The 20831-nt window shown below is 38.4% G+C and overlaps 1 protein-coding gene across 4 annotated transcripts in view; it reads left to right on the forward strand.

The window, feature by feature from the left end:
• The window catches only part of SYNRG (synergin gamma), a 43235-nt gene that overhangs the window by 15767 nt on the left and 6637 nt on the right, over positions 1 to 20831 (forward strand). For all 4 annotated transcript variants that reach the window (XM_049802392.1, XM_049802393.1, XM_049802395.1 and 1 more), the window contains 11 exons: positions 176 to 372; positions 1244 to 1492; positions 2355 to 2491; positions 4997 to 5115; positions 5291 to 5353; positions 7791 to 8741; positions 17506 to 18114; positions 18471 to 18634; positions 19374 to 19427; positions 20169 to 20265; positions 20525 to 20673. In XM_049802392.1, the coding sequence (XP_049658349.1) occupies positions 176 to 372; positions 1244 to 1492; positions 2355 to 2491; positions 4997 to 5115; positions 5291 to 5353; positions 7791 to 8741; positions 17506 to 18114; positions 18471 to 18634; positions 19374 to 19427; positions 20169 to 20265; positions 20525 to 20673 (2789 nt within the window). The remainder of the gene's footprint in view (positions 1 to 175; positions 373 to 1243; positions 1493 to 2354; positions 2492 to 4996; positions 5116 to 5290; positions 5354 to 7790; positions 8742 to 17505; positions 18115 to 18470; positions 18635 to 19373; positions 19428 to 20168; positions 20266 to 20524; positions 20674 to 20831) is intronic.

Here is a 20831-nt window from a genome sequence, read left to right on the forward strand (position 1 = left end):
GCATTTAGATGAAACATGACGATACAATACAATGCTGGAATGCTGTTGCCCTACCTTACACTTTGAGTGTTACTAATTTGATATAATGTTGAGTTTGAGACTAAATAGAGAAGCAATCTTAAATGTACTTGAAAACAGCAGTTGTCACTGTCTAATACTGACTCCCTCTTAACAGAATTGTATAAGAAAATTTTAGAAACCACTTTGACTCCTACTGGAATAGATACAGCTAAGCTGTATCCCATACTGATGTCATCTGGATTGCCCAGAGAGACCCTTGGACAGATATGGGCTTTAGCCAACCGTACTACCCCTGGGAAACTCACAAAAGAAGAGCTCTACGCTGTCCTGGCTATGATAGCAGTAACTCAGGTATGGCTAACACTTTGGAGATTAGTGCAAAAAGCCAGTTCACTTAACATACAACCTATAGCAGATTAGTTAGCACAAGTGACTGGTATACCACACCTGTAGTAAAGTACTACTTCTGTTGAAGTCCAGAGGAGAAACTCCCCCTGTAACTTCAGTGGGATTATAATTTCATCCCCTGCATTTACATTTCAGTTACTGTTTTCTTTAGTGTCAGTTGAAGATAGTTCTTAGATATACCTACCAAACACATGTATATGTATTTCTAGTATACAATACTGTCTGTTTTTCTTCTGTTGTATACACATCTGTTTTCCTCAAACTGGATGGTTCCTGTATCCTTTAGTCTGCAAATAGCTAGGCTTGCTACCTCTCTCCTGAACCAGTGGAGTGTTAATTTTAGGCTTCCATTCTTTGTCAGCATAGTGTCATCTCTTAACATTTTAATTCTAAATACCAGCCCTGTATGAAAGCTAAGGCAAGAGTATCTTGAGTGATGAAGATCAAAGCTGAGGTACCTTGTGGGATTGGTGTGTAGGAAAGATGATATAGCATACACCAGGTTCACCTTAGCTTTGCTTGCCAGTACTTACTAGATTGGTTTACTAAAAGCCAAACAAGAATGCTGTCAAATGCCTCTGCCCACCCAGGCAGGTATTGTTACCCTCTGTGTAACGCCAGCAGGCAGGGCGTGGAATAGGATTTGCTTATATAGGCTCTTGATTCCATGTTTTGATTTGGAAGTTTAATTGAAGCTTGACCTGTACTGGGCTCTTTCATGATTTCAATAATACAAGCTAGAAACCAGAGCGGGAATGCAGTATACCTTTTTGTTGATGTGTGCATGGTTGTCTTTGCTTTTCTGCCTTTGCAGAGAGGAATACCTGCGGTGAGTCCTGACGTGTTAAACCAGTTTCCAGCTGCCCCCGTTCCTACTTTAACTGGATTTCCGATGCCACTGCCGGCCACAGTGAGCCAGCAGCCTCTGATGCCCTCCACACCGCCCGTCTCCATGCCTCTTAGCATTGGGCCGGGTGTGATGGGAATGAGCATCACGGCACCAGCGGGCGGAGCTGCAGGACAGCCTTCGGGAGGGTTCGTGCCATCCTACCCACCCAGCCAGGTTAGCTTGCTCTTGGTGCATGGCAGATCTCCATTGTCCTGGAAAGAGAATTACCCTGGCTCTTTCGAAGCTATGTACAGACAACAGACTTTAAGTAAACGGCAAAAAATGGAGCTGAAATCTGGCACGTGACATCTGAACATGTGAAGTCACGCCACTAAGGATGTTCTGTTATTTTTTCTGCTTCTTCCTGGTGGCATTAGAATAGGTACAGAAGCATTCTCCATTACAAACTAATTGCATTGAAAGAGGCTTGTAGTTGTAGTTAGGATTTTTCAATGCACATAAAATGGAATTCCAGGTTAAACTACACAACAGCCACTATTAGCTGGTAAAATAAGTCCGAGCTTTCAGGAGAAGCTGAGAACTATGAAAACCTCTGGTTTACAACACTGTCAATCATGTGGGAGATAAATTTTGCTGTTTGCAAATATGGTTCATCCTTCTTTGGAAGATATGTTTTCTGATGCTTTTGCTGTGTGTATTGACTTTAAATTATTGATTGATTTAAATTATTAATATTTGTCCTGTATTAAAAGATTACATGGATATGATCAATAATGCATTTAATGTGAAAGGGGTCGAGTTCCTTATTCACTTGTTCTTCACACATGCTGCTTGTAATCCTGTATACCTCGTGTGTGTTTTGAGTTGGGTGAAGTGCAGGCGAAGTAGAAACACTGACCATGCTAATTTTTCGTGCTAATGTTGAAAGGTTTTTTCCTTCTTTTGTTTGTGGTTTTGTTTGTGGTTTGTTTTTTTTCCCCTCTTAAGTCAATCATGCTACTCTGAACTGCTTTCATGCTTTATGACAATTTGAAAAGACAACAGTATAGCAATTTACATGTTGTTTGTAATTCAGGTAGTAAAACCAGAAGATGATGACTTCCAGGAGTTTCAAGATGCTTCAAAGTCTGGCTCACTAGATGACTCTTTCACTGATTTCCAAGGGGATGTAGCTGGCTCCTCCAAAGCAGCCAGTTCACAGCACCGGAGCAGGTAGCAGATCTTTGATTTCCACCTCTTCAGTATTTTAGAACTCTTTTAAGAAATGAAATGTTTTCCTCTTTTGTGGGTAGCTTTCTAGCCTGTAATTTTCTGCTGTCATCTAACTTTTACTCTGGCAGTTTCTTTTGAACGTTGTTACAACTACAATTAGGCTTTCTGAATCAAAAATGACACTTGATGTGCCATAGGTGGTTGGCCATTCTTTAACATTCTAGTCATCATGCTGAGGTAAATTGCGTTTACAAGGTATGGGGATAGGTTTTCAAGTGTTTATACTACTGCACAGGCAATTGAAAGTTACTTCATACTGTGCATTCAGGCAAAAATCTTACATAAAGCTATTCAGAAAAAATACACTGGGACAGAGGACGTCTGCATTTAGTGCTGTGTGCTTCCATTAAAAGTATGACCCTATGTTTGTTGGAGTTGATAGAAACCATTTGCTGATATCAAGGTCTTTCTTCACGCCCTGAATATGGATACCAAAATGCATGTAAAGAGCATGACATCATACTCGTAAATGACTGAGAACTCCAGTGGACAGGGCTTTTTTTACTTCTATCATTTCTCTGGCCAGTGCTTAAACTTTTGATAACTGACTATAAATCTCAATTGAAATTTCATTCAGACTTCAGCAGTCTTGGCTTTTCATTTGGGAGACTGCCAAAATGTAATTTGGGATCAGGCAAATTTTGTATAACAAAATAAAGTAAGCATGTTTACTCCCTTTGAGAGTTTACAATTAATCTTTCAAAGTCCTGTGATTACAAAATTTCAGTGTTCTTTCCTTTCACTGCACATGGCAAACTTTTATGTACCTCCCAGGTGTCTAATTGTAGACGCACAAATTTTCTGTGTATTGAACTGACTGTTCTTAGTTGCAGATAGAACTAGCATTTTCCAGGTAAGCAGTGATTACCGGTTGCTTCCTCAACAGTGACGTCAAATGGGGATAGTAAAACAAATTGTTCTGTTACACCATGCCTAACGGCATTCTATGTAAAAAATTAAGTTTTGCTGATGTCAGTCAATGCCACATGCATCTGAAGATGCTCTATTTTAAGTATATCTTAATTTGTGTTAGACATCATTTTGCAATTAAAACTGTTCTGTTACTGAAAGTTTTAACGGAAACATTGTTTGTAAATTCCACAATTGAGAAGTAGGGGGATCATAAAGAAAAAAAAAAATTTTTTTAAATGGTGTTTCTTTTTCACTGCAGCAGTTCTCTTTATTCAGTTGTAAAAACGTTCGGTTTTGAACAGAATGTTACAATGAGCTATAATCTAATTGCTTATGGAGCTTTATTTAAAAAAAGCCATCTGTAGAGTACAGATGATTAACCATTACATTTGCCAAGATTGCATATCTAATAGCCTGTTTTGCAGTGATGTGAAATTTAATTATATTACCATAAGCTATATTTTTTTGACATTGCACTGTCTGTCTGCAAGCATCACAGACCATCATTAGCACGTGTGTGCAAGTGCTAGGTTTGTATGTTGCTTGTAGGCTGCTGATAAGGAGATTTAAATGGCTGTGGAAAGATTCTTGCTTCAGGCCGAAGAACACCATAGAAATTCATTCACGTTTTCAATGTGCATAATATTGAATGACATAAACTGGAGGTAAAATGCATCATTCATATGTAAAGGATGTTGTTCTGTAGAGCTGCCAAGGTCTGATAAGGGGGCTTGTGTGGAGGGCAAGCAAAGCTCTCGCAGAACATCTTCTAAATCTTACAGCAGTTGCTAACATGGTATTAGGTTATTATGGCAGTTTTACTATATAAGTAGAGCGTGTTTATGTGCAAAAAGATTTTCTTGTGACACTGTGGACTAATCCTTATTTTGCTGATTAGATAGCTACCTAAACTCGCTGATTTGCACTGACAGAAATTCAAAGTTATCCTTTCCTTCCTTTTGAACTGTGGTTCCACTTTATTCTCTTAATTTTGCAATATGTAATGAAATATAATCAAAAGTAGATAAGCTGAAAGTATGGAGCTGGCAAAATCTTGTGCAGTTTTAACTCTTTACTGTATCTAGTTCTACCAGGGAGAATTGTCCTTATGCTGCCCTGGGCAAAGCAATAAATTAAACAGCAGTGGTTCTGGGGTATGTCTCTGTTCTTATTCTCTCCTGGGCTAAGAATTCCTGTGGTGTAAAGTTCTGGAGTGTTTCTGTCATGTTTTGGTATAAATCAAAATGAAGAAGGGTGAAAATTGACTTCTGGCCTAAAGAAATATGATTGGGTGAGATAAAGTGTGAATTCACCCATCAGCTATCCACCTGCCTGTTTATGTGCTCTTATTCTTCATAGATATTGAGGTAGTGTACATCAAGTTCTTGATTAAGAACTCTTTAGGGGTGCAAGCTTAGGTTTAGTGATCCAAATTGTGTAGTCATAAGAAGAGGCTCCTTTAAATAAAACCTGGAAACATAGATTTCTTATGGATAAATTAAGGAACTTTGCTTTTATCTCTTTTGTTTTTAGTGTTCCTTCTTTACTAATGCCACTCCCAGGTAATAAGACACTCTCATCAACTGATAAGTATGCTGTGTTTAAAGGAATTGCAGCTGAGAAGCCTTCTGAAAGTACAGCTACTTTTGGAGGTAAAAGGAAAATTATACAACCACTGTGAGCAATTTATTGCAATATCTCATGTATCTTGTTTTTGGAATTGATAAAATATTAATATTTAAACCCAGAACAATTATGCCAATATAAAATTTATTATATGAATTCATAATATCTTTATGTAAATGTATTTCTTCTCGTATTCACTAGATTGTGGAGACAAGTATAGTGCTTTCCGTGAATTAGAACAACCATCAGAGAGCAAATACTTAGGTAAGCAGTATGTTTTTTGGAGCTGTTTTAATACATTTTTATGATTATTTTTATAAGCTGCAGAACTTCCATTGCTAGAATTCCAGAATAATGGTGCTTCTGCTCCTCTAAACAACTTAGCAGGAAGTATCATGAAAAAAAATAATTGTGATATACTACTGGAACAATCTACAAATTGTATTTCTAGATGATTGGCATCTCTTTTGGACGCTTCTGAGTTTTGTTTTAAAATAACAATATGGCTGGAATTTGTTCATTTTAACGAAGGAGTCAGGTATTCTTAGAAGACAGATTAAGATGCTTCTGGACAAAATTGCAACTTTTCTCTATTGTTAGGGCAGAATTTAAACTTTTCTGGTCTCTGGTGCTCTAAGAATAAATCTGATCACTTATTTTGAAATCTGTGTTTAACTGGTTTTGATTGGGAAAAGTAAAAGGTGGCATGTGAGATGCAAGACTTGTGTAGTTACAAAAGCAGAGTCTCCCTAAGCCTTTTCCAGAACCATCTATGTCTAATTCATTTATGCAATATAAGTGATAATCTCATCTTTTTAATCAGATGGGGAAAAAGTTTTGTGTATTATCAGTAGACAGATCAGAAGATAAACATAGTACTAACTTAACATAACTCTGTGGAAGTCAGGTTATACCCAGCATTTTGTTTGTCATTATTAGAAGACAACTTTAGACTCCAGGATAAAACTGCTTACCTGAGTTCACTCCTACAAATTTGTCAAAGACAGAATTCTTTTTTTCAGATGCTGAGTTTCTGAAACCCCTGTAATGTTTTGTGAGGTTTTTGTGCTCAGTACCTCTTCAGGATTAAATGCATGCAATGAAATTAAATAACATTTTATCTCTTTCCGTACATGTTCTAAAATACAGGAAATTACTATATATTTGCCTGCTATCCAGGTCTAACCACTCTTAACCCTTTCACCAGCTTACATTTCTAATGGAAAAGTTTGCAATTTATCAGTAAGTTTAGTTTGCTGTGATGTTTTAGTTTTGATCAATGAATAGCAACTTCATGAATATTTGTACTGTTGCTGGGCCAAGTGAATTGATTTGGAGGGGAGGGAGAATGGAAGAATATGTCAGGTATAGTCATGGTCCTTTACTACCATTATAAAGAGTATTCTTTTAAATCTTGGTTAAACTAATTTGAAGTATGACACTGTGTGGTAGCTTAACAATTAAATGTTAATGGTGTACTTATAAAATAGAACAAAATCTGCTTATTGGACACTTGTCTTAAAGTATGCATCAATACTTTAAAACTACAAGTAGTCTAAGTACGTACATGCTGGTGAATGGGTTAAACAACTCAACCTCTTTTATGTTCAAAAGAAATTGCTTTATAAAAAAAAAAGTGTATGAACAGGAAGAAACTTATAAAATCAGTACACCAAAATATTTAATGTAAATTCAATGAAAACATTGAAAACATTGTTACCTAATGTTTAATCAGGTTTAAATTATAATCCTTACATAGCACGATCTTGCATTCAATATGTAGTTGAACTAGAGATCTGCACACCTCCAAGCTTCCTAGTAAAACTGTAATCAGTCTTAGCAGAAGCTAGAAGATGCCTGAGTTATTACATATACTGAAGTTCTGATCACTTAACACTTTTGTATGTTTAAGGGAACCTGATGGAAGGAAGACACGATAGATTAAAATGAGAGCTTAAAAATGTTTTGAAACAAGACATTAGGATTAGCACCTTACATTCTTTTCTGTTTGGGCCTTTGTCTCTTCCACCCGTTGGGTTCCCTATTATGCCCAGCTGGATAGGCTTGTTGGCCGTCTGTCTTCTTTCAAGTGAGCTTTTTTCAAAAGTACCTTTGGCCACCAGGCAAGTCTGGTTGGTCTCTACTATGTTCCCTGTTCAGCTTATCAGCAGGGTGGCTTTTGTCTCAACCCTCTGCTGACGCCCCATGAATAAACTGTATTTAGGCAATATTTTGAAGGGAGGGAGGCAGAGAACTACTTCTGTAAGAAGGCAAGTACGACATTGGTGTAAGTGAAATTCAAGATTACGTTCATTGCTTTGCAAATTTGAGAAGGCTGAGGTGGGGAAAAGAACTTATGTGGAAGCTGAATAAGACAGTACTGATCACCTTTTGAATCTATTGGTGATGGTGTGTTTTGATATTAACTCAGTGTAAAGGGAATTTAATATGACTTTGAGGCTATTTGAAAGACTTAAGTGTTTGCTGGAGTGAATAATAGAATCACTGACCTTGAAACTTGTGTGGTTCATAGAAGTTGAGTTTGCAGTTCTGTGTGCATCCTGAGGTCTTAAATTAAGTAGTTTGCATAAAAACTTCTGACATTGCATGAAATAATTTGCTTGCTTGCATGGTGTGAGTATGATGTATTTATTGTCACTTCAGTGTCTTCTTATTGTTTTTTCATTGGTTTTATTCTCAGGAGATAACCTTGCAGAATTCAAGCCTGCAGGAACCGATGACGGTTTCACAGATTTTAAAACCGCTGACAGTATCTCACCGTTAGAGCCACCTACGAAAGACAAAACTTTCCCTACACCCTTCCCTTCTCTGCCCGTTCAGTCAAAACAGCAAATGCAAGCAAAGACCTCTTTGAATCTAGCAGACTTGGATCTCTTTTCCTCTACTGGAGAAAACAAGCAGCCATCCTTTCCACCTGCATTTAATACGTCAAAATCGGGCTCTTTTCCTCCACCACCTCTTCCATCTACCACCGCCCAACCAGCACCCAGCAAAAGTTCAAGCTTAGCTGATGACTTTGGAGAGTTCAACCTTTTTGGGGAATTTTCTAATTGCGCATCAGCCAGTGGACAAGATGATTTTGCAGATTTTATGGCTTTCAACAATAGCAGTGGATTTTCCGAACAAAAAACAGATGACAAATACAATGCACTTAAGCTAGAGGCCGGTCCTGTTCCTCAGTCTGGCTCGTCTGCCAGTGTGGTGAAGAGTGGGCAGAGTTCTGCCACCGCTGCTACGCCCACCAAATATGATATCTTCAAACAGCTTTCTCTGGAAGGCTCTGGAGCAGGCTTTGAGGAGGCGAAGGACAACACGCTTTCTTCAGTGAAGAGCGATGATGATTTTGCGGACTTTCACTCTAATAAGTTTTCTTCCACGTGCAACAGTGCGGATAAGTCCCTGGTGGACAAAGTCACAGCATTCAAGCAGGCCAAAGAAGACTCTGCTTCGGTGAAGTCTCTGGATCTCCCTTCTATTGGTGGCAGTAGTGTCGGCAAGGAGGATTCTGAAGATGCGTTGTCTGTTCAGTTTGACATGAAACTGGCTGATGTGGGAGGAGATCTTAAGCATGTCATGTCTGATAGCTCTTTGGATTTGCCAACAGTTAGTGGCCAGCATCCACCAGCAGCAGGTGAGGAACTGGTTAGATTGCTCTGGTAACGTAGGTGATGGAGATTTCAGTGTTTTTCTGTGTGCTAAATTACAGTATTATGCACTAGTCTTTCAGTAGTGAAAGACTTCTAAATCTGTGCACCCGCTAGCCAACAGCCCCTTAGCAGGACAGTGTTTATTTTTTGTCTTAGAAGACTATAAATAAGTTGAACAGTTTGAACTCCATGCCAGTTTATTTTTGAGATTTGACAACATCAGATGACTGGTACCTGTTAGCTATTGTCACTTAAGGGATTCGAGTGGAAAATTTTCTAATGCAAACAATGTCATTCCATTTATATTAGCAAGATGAATGGCAGAGAGTCTCTTGGTTTCAACGAAGCATTTGGCTTGGGGACTTAACCAGCTCTGCGCTTCTAAAAGGGTAGGCAGAACACTAATTTGTGCTGTTAATGAAAAGCTGTCTAATCAACAACACTAGTATATTCCTGTTACAGTAGGGCTTAATCTGTGTAGCCAGTATTTTGCAGGACTGCAAGTAGAAGTATTACATACACTTGTTAAGAGTTAAAACCCTCGTTGGAGTAATTGTGCAAAGGGCCTGTAAATGCTAGTCTCATGATTGGTAACTCTTAGACCTAAATTTAAAACCATGGGACTTTTACTTTATCCTTATCAGGTTTTCACCTTCTTTAATTTCCCTTTATGAAAGTACTCCTGAGAGAGTGAATTGACCATCTCCAATCTGATCGCATATCATAAACCAAATTTCCCAAGTGTCCTGCTTTTTCTTTTCATGTGTACATAGGAAGATAAGATGTAGTTAAATGTTCTGTGGCCTTCAATAATACAGGAACCATTACTGTGTTTTAGCGACAACTATTATGCAGTCAAAGGCTTTTCTGAACAGGGGGGAGCATACAAACTATAAATGTAAAAGCTGTTACTGCAAGAATTGGTTATTTCCATATGAAATATTTCTTCCATTTTTGCAGATATGGGTAGAGAAAATATACAGTACTGTAATTTTGCATTATATGATATTTTTAAGTAGGGGAGAGGATTAAGTTGGCAACTTTGACGTGGAAGTTACTCTATAACAGGGTACAAAATATCAGGAATAATTTATTAGCAAAGACATTTAATTTTCATATTACTGCTTGGTAAAATTCCAAGTTGAGTGAGCTGTCAAAAACGTAGCATCTACAGTGTATTCTTGAATGTTTACTTTGGTTTTGAAAGCACTTTTTCCTAATATTTTTCTAGCCTCTTTTCGTGGTAGTTTGACTTACGTAGCTCTTCTACAGGATGTGAGCTTTTGCCACAGAAATCAGTGATTAATAATTGCCATTTGTGGCAGGAAAGACTTTTTTGGTTTGTTTAAAGGGGTTAGCCGATCATGTGCTTGTTGCTAAACTTTTGAACTCTGAAGTATTAATTAGAAGCTATTTTTATTAAACTTAAACAAGTCTGTATTCTCCTATGGTGCCAAGCTAGATGTTTTTCCACAGGGAGAGTTTTACTCCATTTTACTCTGTTTGGATTTCGTAGCAGAGCGTGCTCTGGATAATCTGTTACGAATACTTCTGTGCTCATGTGTTCCTTTATGTGTGTTTGATGCATTTCAAGCTAAGAACTGCTGATGTTCAAGTCCCCTTTTTTTTTATAGTTTACATAAAGTTAAAAAGCAGATATTTTTTTCTCTTAATTTTCTTTGATCTGTAAATCTAATGTCAAAAAGGGACAGTATCCCTTTGTCACGTTCACTGCTGAGAAATGGGAGTCTAGTCATTGGGAACTCTATGTTTGCAAGCACCGTGTAACATCTCCAGTGAAACAGCAGCAGGACAGAGGTGCTGGTAAATGATTTAACTTTTTTGACATACTAATACAGAGGTCTTTATCCTTTGGCTATGGAGATTTCATGTTGCGTAGCTTCCAGGTATAGGCAGGTAGGTTGCTTACAATGGGAATCAGAAAGAAATCGTTGAGTTGCTTCCGATACAACGGACTTTGGTCTCTGAGGGAAGAAAGGTTTTCAGTTTTGCTCTCTCCAAAGGGGATACTGTCTCTTTAAACTTTGCTATAATTCTTTGTGTGGAAGGTAGATTATACTAATGTTGCCTGATTTCTCTTGCATTTACTTCGTATAACCCTTTGAGCACTGGCTGCATGCTGTTAGTTTCAACCAGGCTGCTTCTTTTAAACCAAATTTACGTTTCACTTCAAGATGAAAGCATTTTAATTAGCACCTAGTCATGTTATATGAACCCAATTTGTTCTGCATCCTGCTGAACGTTGCAGCGAGAGCATACCCTTGCCTGGGTATTCTCAAAGGGTTATCCATTTGCTGCACTTACAAATCTGTAAAGTACCTTTTTCTTTGGCATTACTGGAGATCTCTGTATATTTTAATCAACTTCAGGTTTTTTGCTGCTTTTCTAATGTCTAATTTCAACTAAACATTTCCTGTGTGAATGTGCCTTCTCAGATCTGCTTTGATATCTCTCTTCTGCAAGTATTGACCTGCATGCTTTATTCTGATAACGCCCTTACGAGCTCCTATGTATCACTATCTTTTGTGATCTGTAAGTCCTGCTGTGTTAATAAATATTATCTTGGCATATTTTGAAAATGTGGGGATGTGTGTGATTTGTTGCAAACCAGCAATGTATCTCTTTTTCCTGAAAAAATACAAAGTTTAAAGTTATAGTATCCCCTTAAGCTGGCAGGTGCCTTTCTCTTGCAGAGCAGCGTGTGGGTGAGCTTCTTCCTCCTCTTCCAACGCTTTGACCTTGCTCCTGCTGCACTCCTGAAACTTTACATATCAGGAAAAATAATATTTTTCAAAAGAGCAGTTTTTGAGAGGGACTGAATAGAGGAAATGTGTGGATGGCAGCGTTGTTTCTGTGATTTGGTTTTGAGGGTATGGTGGTAGTTCAGACTCAAGGAAAATACTGTTTTTTCTGTCTCATTGTCTCCTCATCTGGATTTCCCTGCTGCCAGCCAAGGTTATGATATGCCTTTGTGAAGGGGACCAACTGGAAAATGTGTTGCTATCTAGGCCTTTACGAGTAGGAGCCCATTAAACAATATTCTGATATTTATCTAGCTAATCTAGAGCAAGTTAATCGGTGCCCCAAAGTGAAGGGCCCTGCTTCCTTTTTCTGTTTGGGAAGTCCTGCCTTACTAAATATTGAAACTTTCAAACACGAATGACAGCTGCAACTTTCTGTTTTGTAATTATGTCACTTTGAATTCCTCCAAATCCTGGGCCACTAACAGTTTGGGATTAATGTTGAACTAGCAGACAAGGTAAAAAGCTAAAAATAATTGAGGTATGGAATTACACCAGCACAAACTGGGTTTTTTAGTTCCTTGTCACAAGATCAAAAACCAGAATATGTTTTTTTCTTCTTTACACCAATCTTGAGAGATTTTAAAAGAAAAATAAAACCACAAACAGACAAAAAACAAATAATAAAAAAAACCCCCAAACCAAAACAACACTCCTCTTTCATTCTCAAGAACCAGTAGGTTATGCCTAGCCCTAAAGCTTTTTAAACTGAAGGCTTGAACATAAACCTGAGAGACTTAATTTTGCAGGGCTTGTGCTATTAGTATCTGTTCAGCTAATCATACTTGGAGGAGGGAGAGTAATGTTCATGACTCTATGACATTTTTGTTCAGTGACAGTCAAATTCACTCACTTGCACTCATTTAGTATAATTCTGCAAATAGAAGAGCTTAACAACACTTATTTATCCTGTGAAGGCCTCTAACAGCGGAGGGTGCATACGTGTTTTCTGAATGCCTTCCAAGCTGAGCCAAAGGGCGCAGCGGCTGCCCTGGGCTTCTGCAGGACTGAGCTTAGCTGTCTCTCCGCTTCCAGTGCAAGCGCAGGGGGTCTTTATTGTGCTGTGAAATGTTGTCTGTCATGAGAATTAAAAAATAATTAGCAAATTCTTTAATTCCACAAGGTTTGAAGGCTTTTCTCTGCCTTTTCCTTAATTTTATCTGATTGTCAGCATTCTTGATGGTTTCCACCTTAGCAGTGCTAGGTACTGCCATGCTTTAGCAAAAGTAAATTGGAGTAACTCCCTTATCATTAACACTGTTCCAGACTTTCCCAGCTGAGAAACGGGCTTTGAATTTTTCTGATTGCTGATAGCCGTGACAAAGGTAGCAGTGGCACATACAAGCCTCTGTATTCTTCCAGTTTCATCTCCGCCTTTATCAGGTGAAGCCCCGCTGGAAGCGGTAAGGAGGTGGTGCCTGTCCCTATCCAGTCTCTGGGCTTCTTGCTCAGACTGTTGGCAATGTTCCCGGTGTAACTGCTCTGGTTTTGGTGCCTTGATGCTGTTCCACTAGAAACAGAACTAGCTACCACCTGCATCACCCTAACAACCAAAAAATAAGAGAGTTATATTTATTCATTAGAATTTAATATAAACTGAAATATAAAAACTTGAAAGTCTCCTATGGTGGTTAAAATCACTAAATACATTATAATCTTCTGAATTGTCTTTTTCAGTTTTCTGTGGAATATCACTAATGCTGTCAAGGGTTTTCCTTAAATGATTAAACTGTTGACATTGAAGGCTCCAGCTTGTAAATTGCCTCCAGCCATAACTTAATCCTTGGTAGTTGAAATAAATTGTTATAGCTGGCTCAAATGAAGGATGTCAAGTTCTTCTGTAGATGAGATAACACTGGGAAACAGTGCTTTAACTGTATTTCTTCCTCTGTCAGTATTCTCCTGTACATTCCTTGGCAGCTGTTGCTTTGCCTCTCTCCAGCAGCTGCATGGCTGGCTTGTATAGCTGTAGCTGTCCCCAGGTGATGATCAGGCAGGCTGGACTATGGTTTTGGTAGTTCAAAATGGGTGGAAAGTAAATGGTAAATATTTCAAACCTTTTGCTTTGGAAGAAATAGAAATTGAATTTGGTTTCTGAAGTTCTCGGAAACTTACTGCGCTCTAGCATGACACTGTGAAGATCACTTTTTCCATTCTTGGTCCACTAGAAAATATTTTTAAGAAAAAAAAAATGTGATTACGTGATATTTGAACGGATCTGACTTTGATTTTTACAGACACACATGCACCGGTCCCACCCTGCCCCCATCTATAGGTGATTTGAGAATCTATATCCAGTGTATTTAATCTGGGGTGTGCTTTGTGGTCTCACCAGTGCAAAGCTGATGGTGCTAATGACATGTGGCTTTAAGTCTATTGGGAGTAAGAGCTTTTAGATTTTTATAAGAAAACTGAACTCAAATCTCTTGTGCCATTTCTGAAAGACACCACAGAATTGCTACTGAGATTTCTAAGGACTACCATTTTATGACAATATATTTCACTGAAATCTATTGATATACCTCTTATGGTAGGATTATAGGACTCCTAATGCATGATCAATTCAAGATCTGCCCTGCTTCGACAGGGAATTTGCTGTATGCTCTCCAAAAAATGCTAATTAAGGAATCACTTTTAACCTTACAGAAAAAGATTGCATATCCCCAAAACAAAGCATTTTCATAGAATTTTGAATGGGTTTAGTCTTTGCTCTTTTTTTTTTTTTTTTTTTTTGATAAAATTTGATGCTTCTCATTAGTTCAGATTCTGTTCTTACTAAAAGTGTCCTGCAGGAGGAAATGGCGGTAGCTCTGTAGCATCTGTCATCGCAAAGTGTGATGCTTAGAAGTAATTCATTTTTTTTCCCCGCTTAATCATCTCTTGCTTTGAAAAAAAAATTACCAATACACATGCATCTTTTTAAATTTTGAATTGCCATACCGGCAAAATGAAGCTTTTATTACATCAGAGGCTAGAACTGCAGCATTGTAACTGGAGCCTTTTTATTCATGACACGTATCTGTGGTCTTTAAGAAAAAGGCTGTTTGGAGGAGCAGTTCTTAACACTGCTTAATAAAACAATGTTTTGCCAATAATAAAGATACCCACGTCATGAAGAGTTCTCTAGGCTCAGCCAAGAAGTACTTTTCACATGTAAACTGCTGCTTTGCTTATTAGTCTGGTGGCAAGTTGCTTTGCTACCTGTTGGGGGGGAAAACTTGTCTCTTCATTATGCAGCAGATGTGCTAAGAGCTCAGCTAAGCCTTTAGTTTTGCTGTAGCTGTGGCAAAGGTTATGATGTTATTTCCTCTATTCAAAACCATCTAACTTGTGGCAAATGATTCCATGATATGCAGTGTGTGGCACAGCAAAATGTTGAGGTTTTTGCAACAGAAGAAAAGTTCTTATAAAAACTAGTCTAACTTGGATTATGGACAGTTACACATACATTCTTATTTTCTATACTTCTCAATAACTTGTTTTTGAACTGCTTTAGCTGTAAACACTTTGTCTCTGAACACAGTATTTTTCCTGTAATATAACACTCTTAGGAAAGTTTATTCACCAGAGTAAGCCTTTTGTAACTATCCAAATAAATAAAATGTACAGAACCGAACTATTACATTTCATCCCCGCTCTTACACCTATGCAGATGGCTTTCGTGGTTGCATGAATTCACACAGAGAATCTCGAATCTTAGTTTGTGAATAATTAAAATATTGTTCTGCCTTCCCTGCCGTGACCTATTGATTGCAGGCGAAGCATGGGGAGTTCAGGATTCCCACTGAAGCCTGCTGCTGATTCTGCCTGTCCCTAAGCCAGGATCAGATCAGGAGGAGTACACTGACCTGGTCCTTTAGGATGTGTTTTTAGCTCAAACTCTTACCAGTTATCAAAGAAATCATTCACAATAGATTGTGCAGGTCTTCACAGTAGGCTCATCACTCTTTCTTTTCATTTCCTGGTGAACACCAAAACAATAGCAGTGCTTAAATCTTTGCTGGGTTTCGGAGTCAACACAAATTGAAAAAAAGAGGTTGCCTAGTACACCATGGTATTTTCAAGATCCCAGGATTAATTACAGTTGGCTAACATTTTGTAGGTTATTCTGGCACTCTCTTTAATGCTAGCAAAGCTTTCATTTAACTTCTTTAAACAAAACTGTGTATTTGAGAGCATAAGGTGTGGTTTCTTGTGATAAATTACTGATCCCTTGCAAGTCAGCTTCTTTTCACCTCGGAGCCTTCTTTCTATTCAGTTTTGCCGTAAGCAGGTGATTTCATCTCTTGCCTGTTTACCCTCCTGTAAACTGCTTGCTCTACAAATTTAATATTCGAATGGCTCTTTGAAATCCTGCTGTATATATGCAAGGTGCTAACGTTTGTTATTGAGATGCTGTTATGTGCAAATGCAGCAGCTGCAGGAAGACTATCCCTTAGGAAAATCTGATAGATGACACACCATGCCTCGCTGACCCATTGCAAAGGGCCTTTTATTGTAGTAGCCATTAAACTCTATCATTATATTGTATATTTGTTGGGCTTTTTAATTAGTCATGTATGTGGGTCGTGCCTGGAAAGCAGCCTAAAGCGTAGCGTGCTCTCCCCTTCCAGTAAAATGAATAAATGAAGGCAGAAATGTTTTGTTGAAATGGCTTAATCCTCAGGCTGGTGTGGCCAGATTGAATAAAGAGGGCAGCTGGAAAGTCAGCTTGTTCCCACCCTGGCTGTATTAAACCCAAGTTGCTGCTGCTGCGTGCCAGCCAGTTAAGACCATAATGTTTATCAGAGGAGTCTCAGCTAAAATGATGCTAAGAGAATGTATTTTCTGGTTTGGGTTTGCTTTACCTCGAGACCATTTGACCCTAGGCGCTGAGCAGCGGCTGAATGTCTAATCCAAACTGACAATTGTTAATGCTGGAAAACAAATGCCAAATGTAGTATAGTAGGGTGCTTTTTTTTAATGCTTTAATGAAAACTACCCAGCCCCTGGCTCTCTGTGCCTTCGCTATGGATCAATCTCAGTCTAAACGTGAAAGATCAGTTGAATGAGTAGCGGACAAAGCCCAGCAGACCCTGGTCACTGTGCAGGCTCCTTTGCTGGCTCTAATGTAAGCAACCAGGCTATATCTCATACCTGCTCATGGCAGTGAGAAGAACCTATTGGCCCATATAATTGCCAGGTGAGTATAAAGGTTTGGAGCTTTCTGCAAAATAATTGGATTTTCTCTATACTTAACTGAATAAATAGCTGGTAAAAGCTAAAACAAGATCTTCGCAATATTCGTGTCATTCCTGGAACCTGTAAGTTGGAAGCATCGGCTGTGCGGCACTGCAGTAACTGTGATAAGCTTAAACAGGATTTCGATTTCTTAAAAATTCTTGCAGCACGTTTTTATACATTATTTGTATCAAAGCATGAATATGAAATTAAAGTGTATTAATACTTTATCGGAAGGAATAGAAAAGTTAGCCTAGTCTTCTGTGTGGTTGGTTTTGATAAGATGAAATAATGCGATAAGATGTTTGAGTTGCTAATGTTTACATTTTGATTGTAGATTCTGCAGCCAGCGTCAGAAAACTGAACTGGTGATCTGTGCAGTCTGTACTGTCTAGAAACATTTATTTTTTTAGAATTTCTTCACTACCCGTAATGGGGTGGTGACTTTCAGCTTAAAATACAAGGCAATATTCAAAGGTCAAGGCTTATGTTTATTAGATGGGAATTTTTTTTTTTATTAAATGCTTAGGTATTTTTCAGATTATTTTTGTGCAAACTCTAGCGTAAGCCTCATTGAAACAACAATTCACTGTGCTTGTTCTTGCAGTTCTTTAAGACTCTTAGCAAGTTGCTGTTGTTTTTATACAGTGTAGAGAGATTAACGTTTGAACTTCAGCTTCTAATTGTAGGGGTTTGTTTTTCTCAGATATAGATGACTTAAAATGTGCCCCATTTGGAAGCTATAACAGCGGGTCTGCAGTCAGCAGCCTGGCAAGCTATGACTGGTCCGACAAAGAAGACATTCATCAGGGCAAGAAGCTCTCTTCCTTTGTCCAGTCTTCAGGAAGTGGATCCTCTGCGGCTACTTCTGTTCTTCAGAAGAAGGAGACCTTGTTTGGCAGTTCAGAAAACATTACCATGACAACAGTTTCCAAAGTGACAACCTTTTCTAGTGAGGATGCTTTACAGGATGTTTCCTTTGCAGCCTTTGCAAACTTTAAAGACTCTGGACCAATATCTAGCGGTCCAAGTGACGATGACATTGGAGACTTTGGTGATTTTGCAAGACCTTCATCAGAAGCACAGGATGCAGCAGCAGCAGCAGCAGCTGACACAAACCAAGAGGCAGATTTCCTTGGTACTGGTATCTCTTCTGACCTGCGAAGAGAGTCCACAGATGACTTTGGAGAGTTCCAAAGTGAAAAGCCAAAAATCAGCAAGTTTGACTTCTTGGTGGCAACTTCCCAAGGCAAGGTGAAATCTAGTGAAGAAATGATCAAGAGTGAACTGGCTACCTTTGACCTGTCTGTTCAAGGTAAGCCTGCTCAGGGTGGAGGAAGCCCATAATGCATGTGCTAATCAAAGGCTAATTTTTCTAATCAAATCATCAATTAGCCAATGGGGATTGTTCCAAAGGCTACTAGAAACAAGCTGAATCTTCTCACTGATTTCTATTGTGTTTGGAGCAGGTGTCTTTCTAGAAGAAAAAAAATTTTGTGCCAAGAAATTGTAAGTATTGAGGAACTGGGGAAATTTGCACCAGTCACCGAGTAAATGGAAGACTTTGTTCTTCTGGAGTAGTAGGGCAACCCTTGCTACCACTTTATTCATTTTAAATAGTCTATGCCTTTATGAGTAAAAGACTAACTTATTTATATCCTAACTTTTTAGGGTCTCATAAAAGGAGCTTAAGCCTAGGTGACCGAGAAATAAGTCGCTCTTCACCTTTACCAGTTTTGGAACAGCCATTTAGAGATCGTTCAAATACTCTAAGCGAGAAGCCTGCTTTGCCTGTCATCAGAGACAAATACAAAGACTTGACTGGGGAAGTTGAGGTAAGGAATTATCTGGAATACAAGTAAATTGGCAATGATTTTCATCAGTGTCATATCAAGGGTATTCTGTATCCCAGCTCTTTGGAACTTCAGCTATTTGAATTTAGGGTATGATTCTAAGATGGAATCTGGGTAAGGTTAGATGTTTGGACTGGAAACTGCTCATAAAGGAAGTTTCTTCTCTCCTGTCTTTAAAGTCTTGTGAAGTGGGAAAAAAATGCTGTTGTCTGAAAGTCAGTCAGAATCACTTGACCTTGCAGTCTAAGCTTGTAACTGGAAATTAGTTACGATTTAAATCTAATCCCAGCTTTGGCACCGAGACCATTGGCTTTGGGAAATGGCTTAACTTTTTGGCTGTGTGGTAGTTATTTCTCTTGCTCATCTTGAGAATAGTTGGTAAAAGGACTCAGATTAAATTCTGCTAATCCCCATTTCTAGAACAGCAGACGTGTAACAAATTTGTTGGGAGTAGGTATGTGCAGTGCAAACTTTTTACCCATTCATATATGTTTTTCCTTTTGAAACTAGTTCTACCTCCCAGAAATCAAATTTTAAAGTTCAGGTGCAAAGAGAACATTTAAAGAATGGGGGGGGAAATTAGGAGTAGGCATGTTAAAAGTTTACATAGCTGATCTGCAAATAGTCTTTTAAAATACTTGTCTACTGTATATCTACTGTGATATGTGAAGGGGAAATGCCTGTAGGAGCAAGATTCAGACTGTCCTTTTCTTTCAAATAGGAAAGTGAAAGGTATGCATATGAATGGCAAAGATGCTTGGAGAGTGCCCTGCAAGTAAGTGTATAGCCTCATCCAAAACCTTTCCCTCCTTCCTGTAGGTGCCACCTTATTCAGCCTTTGAGATCGTATAGGCATAGAAAGGGTGGGAATCAGCCCAAGTGGATTACAGTTTTTAGACCAAAAGCTGTCACACAGCAGAAGCGTTACGTCCTCAGTTAAAGATCCTATACTAATCTCCCTGTCATTTGTGATTAGTTTGGCTTTTGCCTAAATCTTCAAGTTAACTAGTTAATGTGGTGTTCCTGCATTTTGGGTGCCCAGTAAGGTATATTGTTCTGGGCATTGATACCAGCATCTGGCTGTTCAGCACTTCTTGAGAAGCAGGCTTATTTAATGTGCTGTGCAGAGGGGCCATTAATTTTCTGGTAACGGGTGTCAGATGCTTCACAGCCAAATTAGTTTTCCTTAAAATTTCTTCTTTGCATTTGGGCATTAGCCAAAACCGTGAATCTTATTTTTAAACTAGATAGCAATGCCTGTGTACTCTTAAAACTATTATTTTGGTAATGAAAATATTTGGGGGAATACGTTAAGGTTTTAAATGTTCATACTTTTCCCCTGATCTACTTATAGTTACAGCATGAATATATAAAACCATGTGATGGAGTATGGCAATTATTTCTTATTTAATGTGCCTCCTTTTCTGTATAACAGTTTCTGTTGGGGACAATCTTGTTCATAATAATTACTTTAAGGTAGAGAACACCATCATTTTATGAAATTCATTTCCACCAGGTCATAAAGAAAGCAAATGATACCTTAAATGGAATAAGTAGTTCATCCGTTTGCACTGAAGTTATCCAGTCTGCTCAAGGCATGGAATATTTACTAGGTATGTTTTAATTTACCATGTCTCTTACACTGAAAGTTCTCCTCTGAATAACGGTAATATATAATCACTCTTTCCAAAATGGTATTATTTTTTATCTTAATCTTTGCCTGTACTGAAATAATGAACAATTCTTCTGCTAAATAAATGTAACCACCACTTTGAAATAACCGTCCATGACCACCTTTCATGTGCCATGCCTATTTTGTGCTATTTCTGAGTTAAAGTTTCAGGAATCCTCCACTGTGTTTTATATCAACAGGGGTTGTTGAAGTCTACAGAGTAACAAAGAGAGTTGAACTGGGTATCAAAGCAACTGCTGTTTGTAGTGAGAAACTCCAGCAGCTGCTGAAGGATATTGATAAAGTGTGGAACAACCTAATAAGCTTCATGTCACTTGCTGCTTTAACGGTAAGACCAAAAATAAGCTATGTCTTTACTAAAAGGAATGTCATAATTACATGTAAAGTGACTTCATGGGGTGTCCTAACTTTACAGTTTGTATTTTTCTCTTGCCAAATGGAAATGCACTTGTTTGTGAAATCCAGTTTAAGGGTCTGTGTAAGAAA

This window comes from Accipiter gentilis, chromosome 6 (assembly GCF_929443795.1).
Source record: "Accipiter gentilis chromosome 6, bAccGen1.1, whole genome shotgun sequence".
Lineage (NCBI taxonomy): Eukaryota > Metazoa > Chordata > Aves > Accipitriformes > Accipitridae > Astur > Astur gentilis.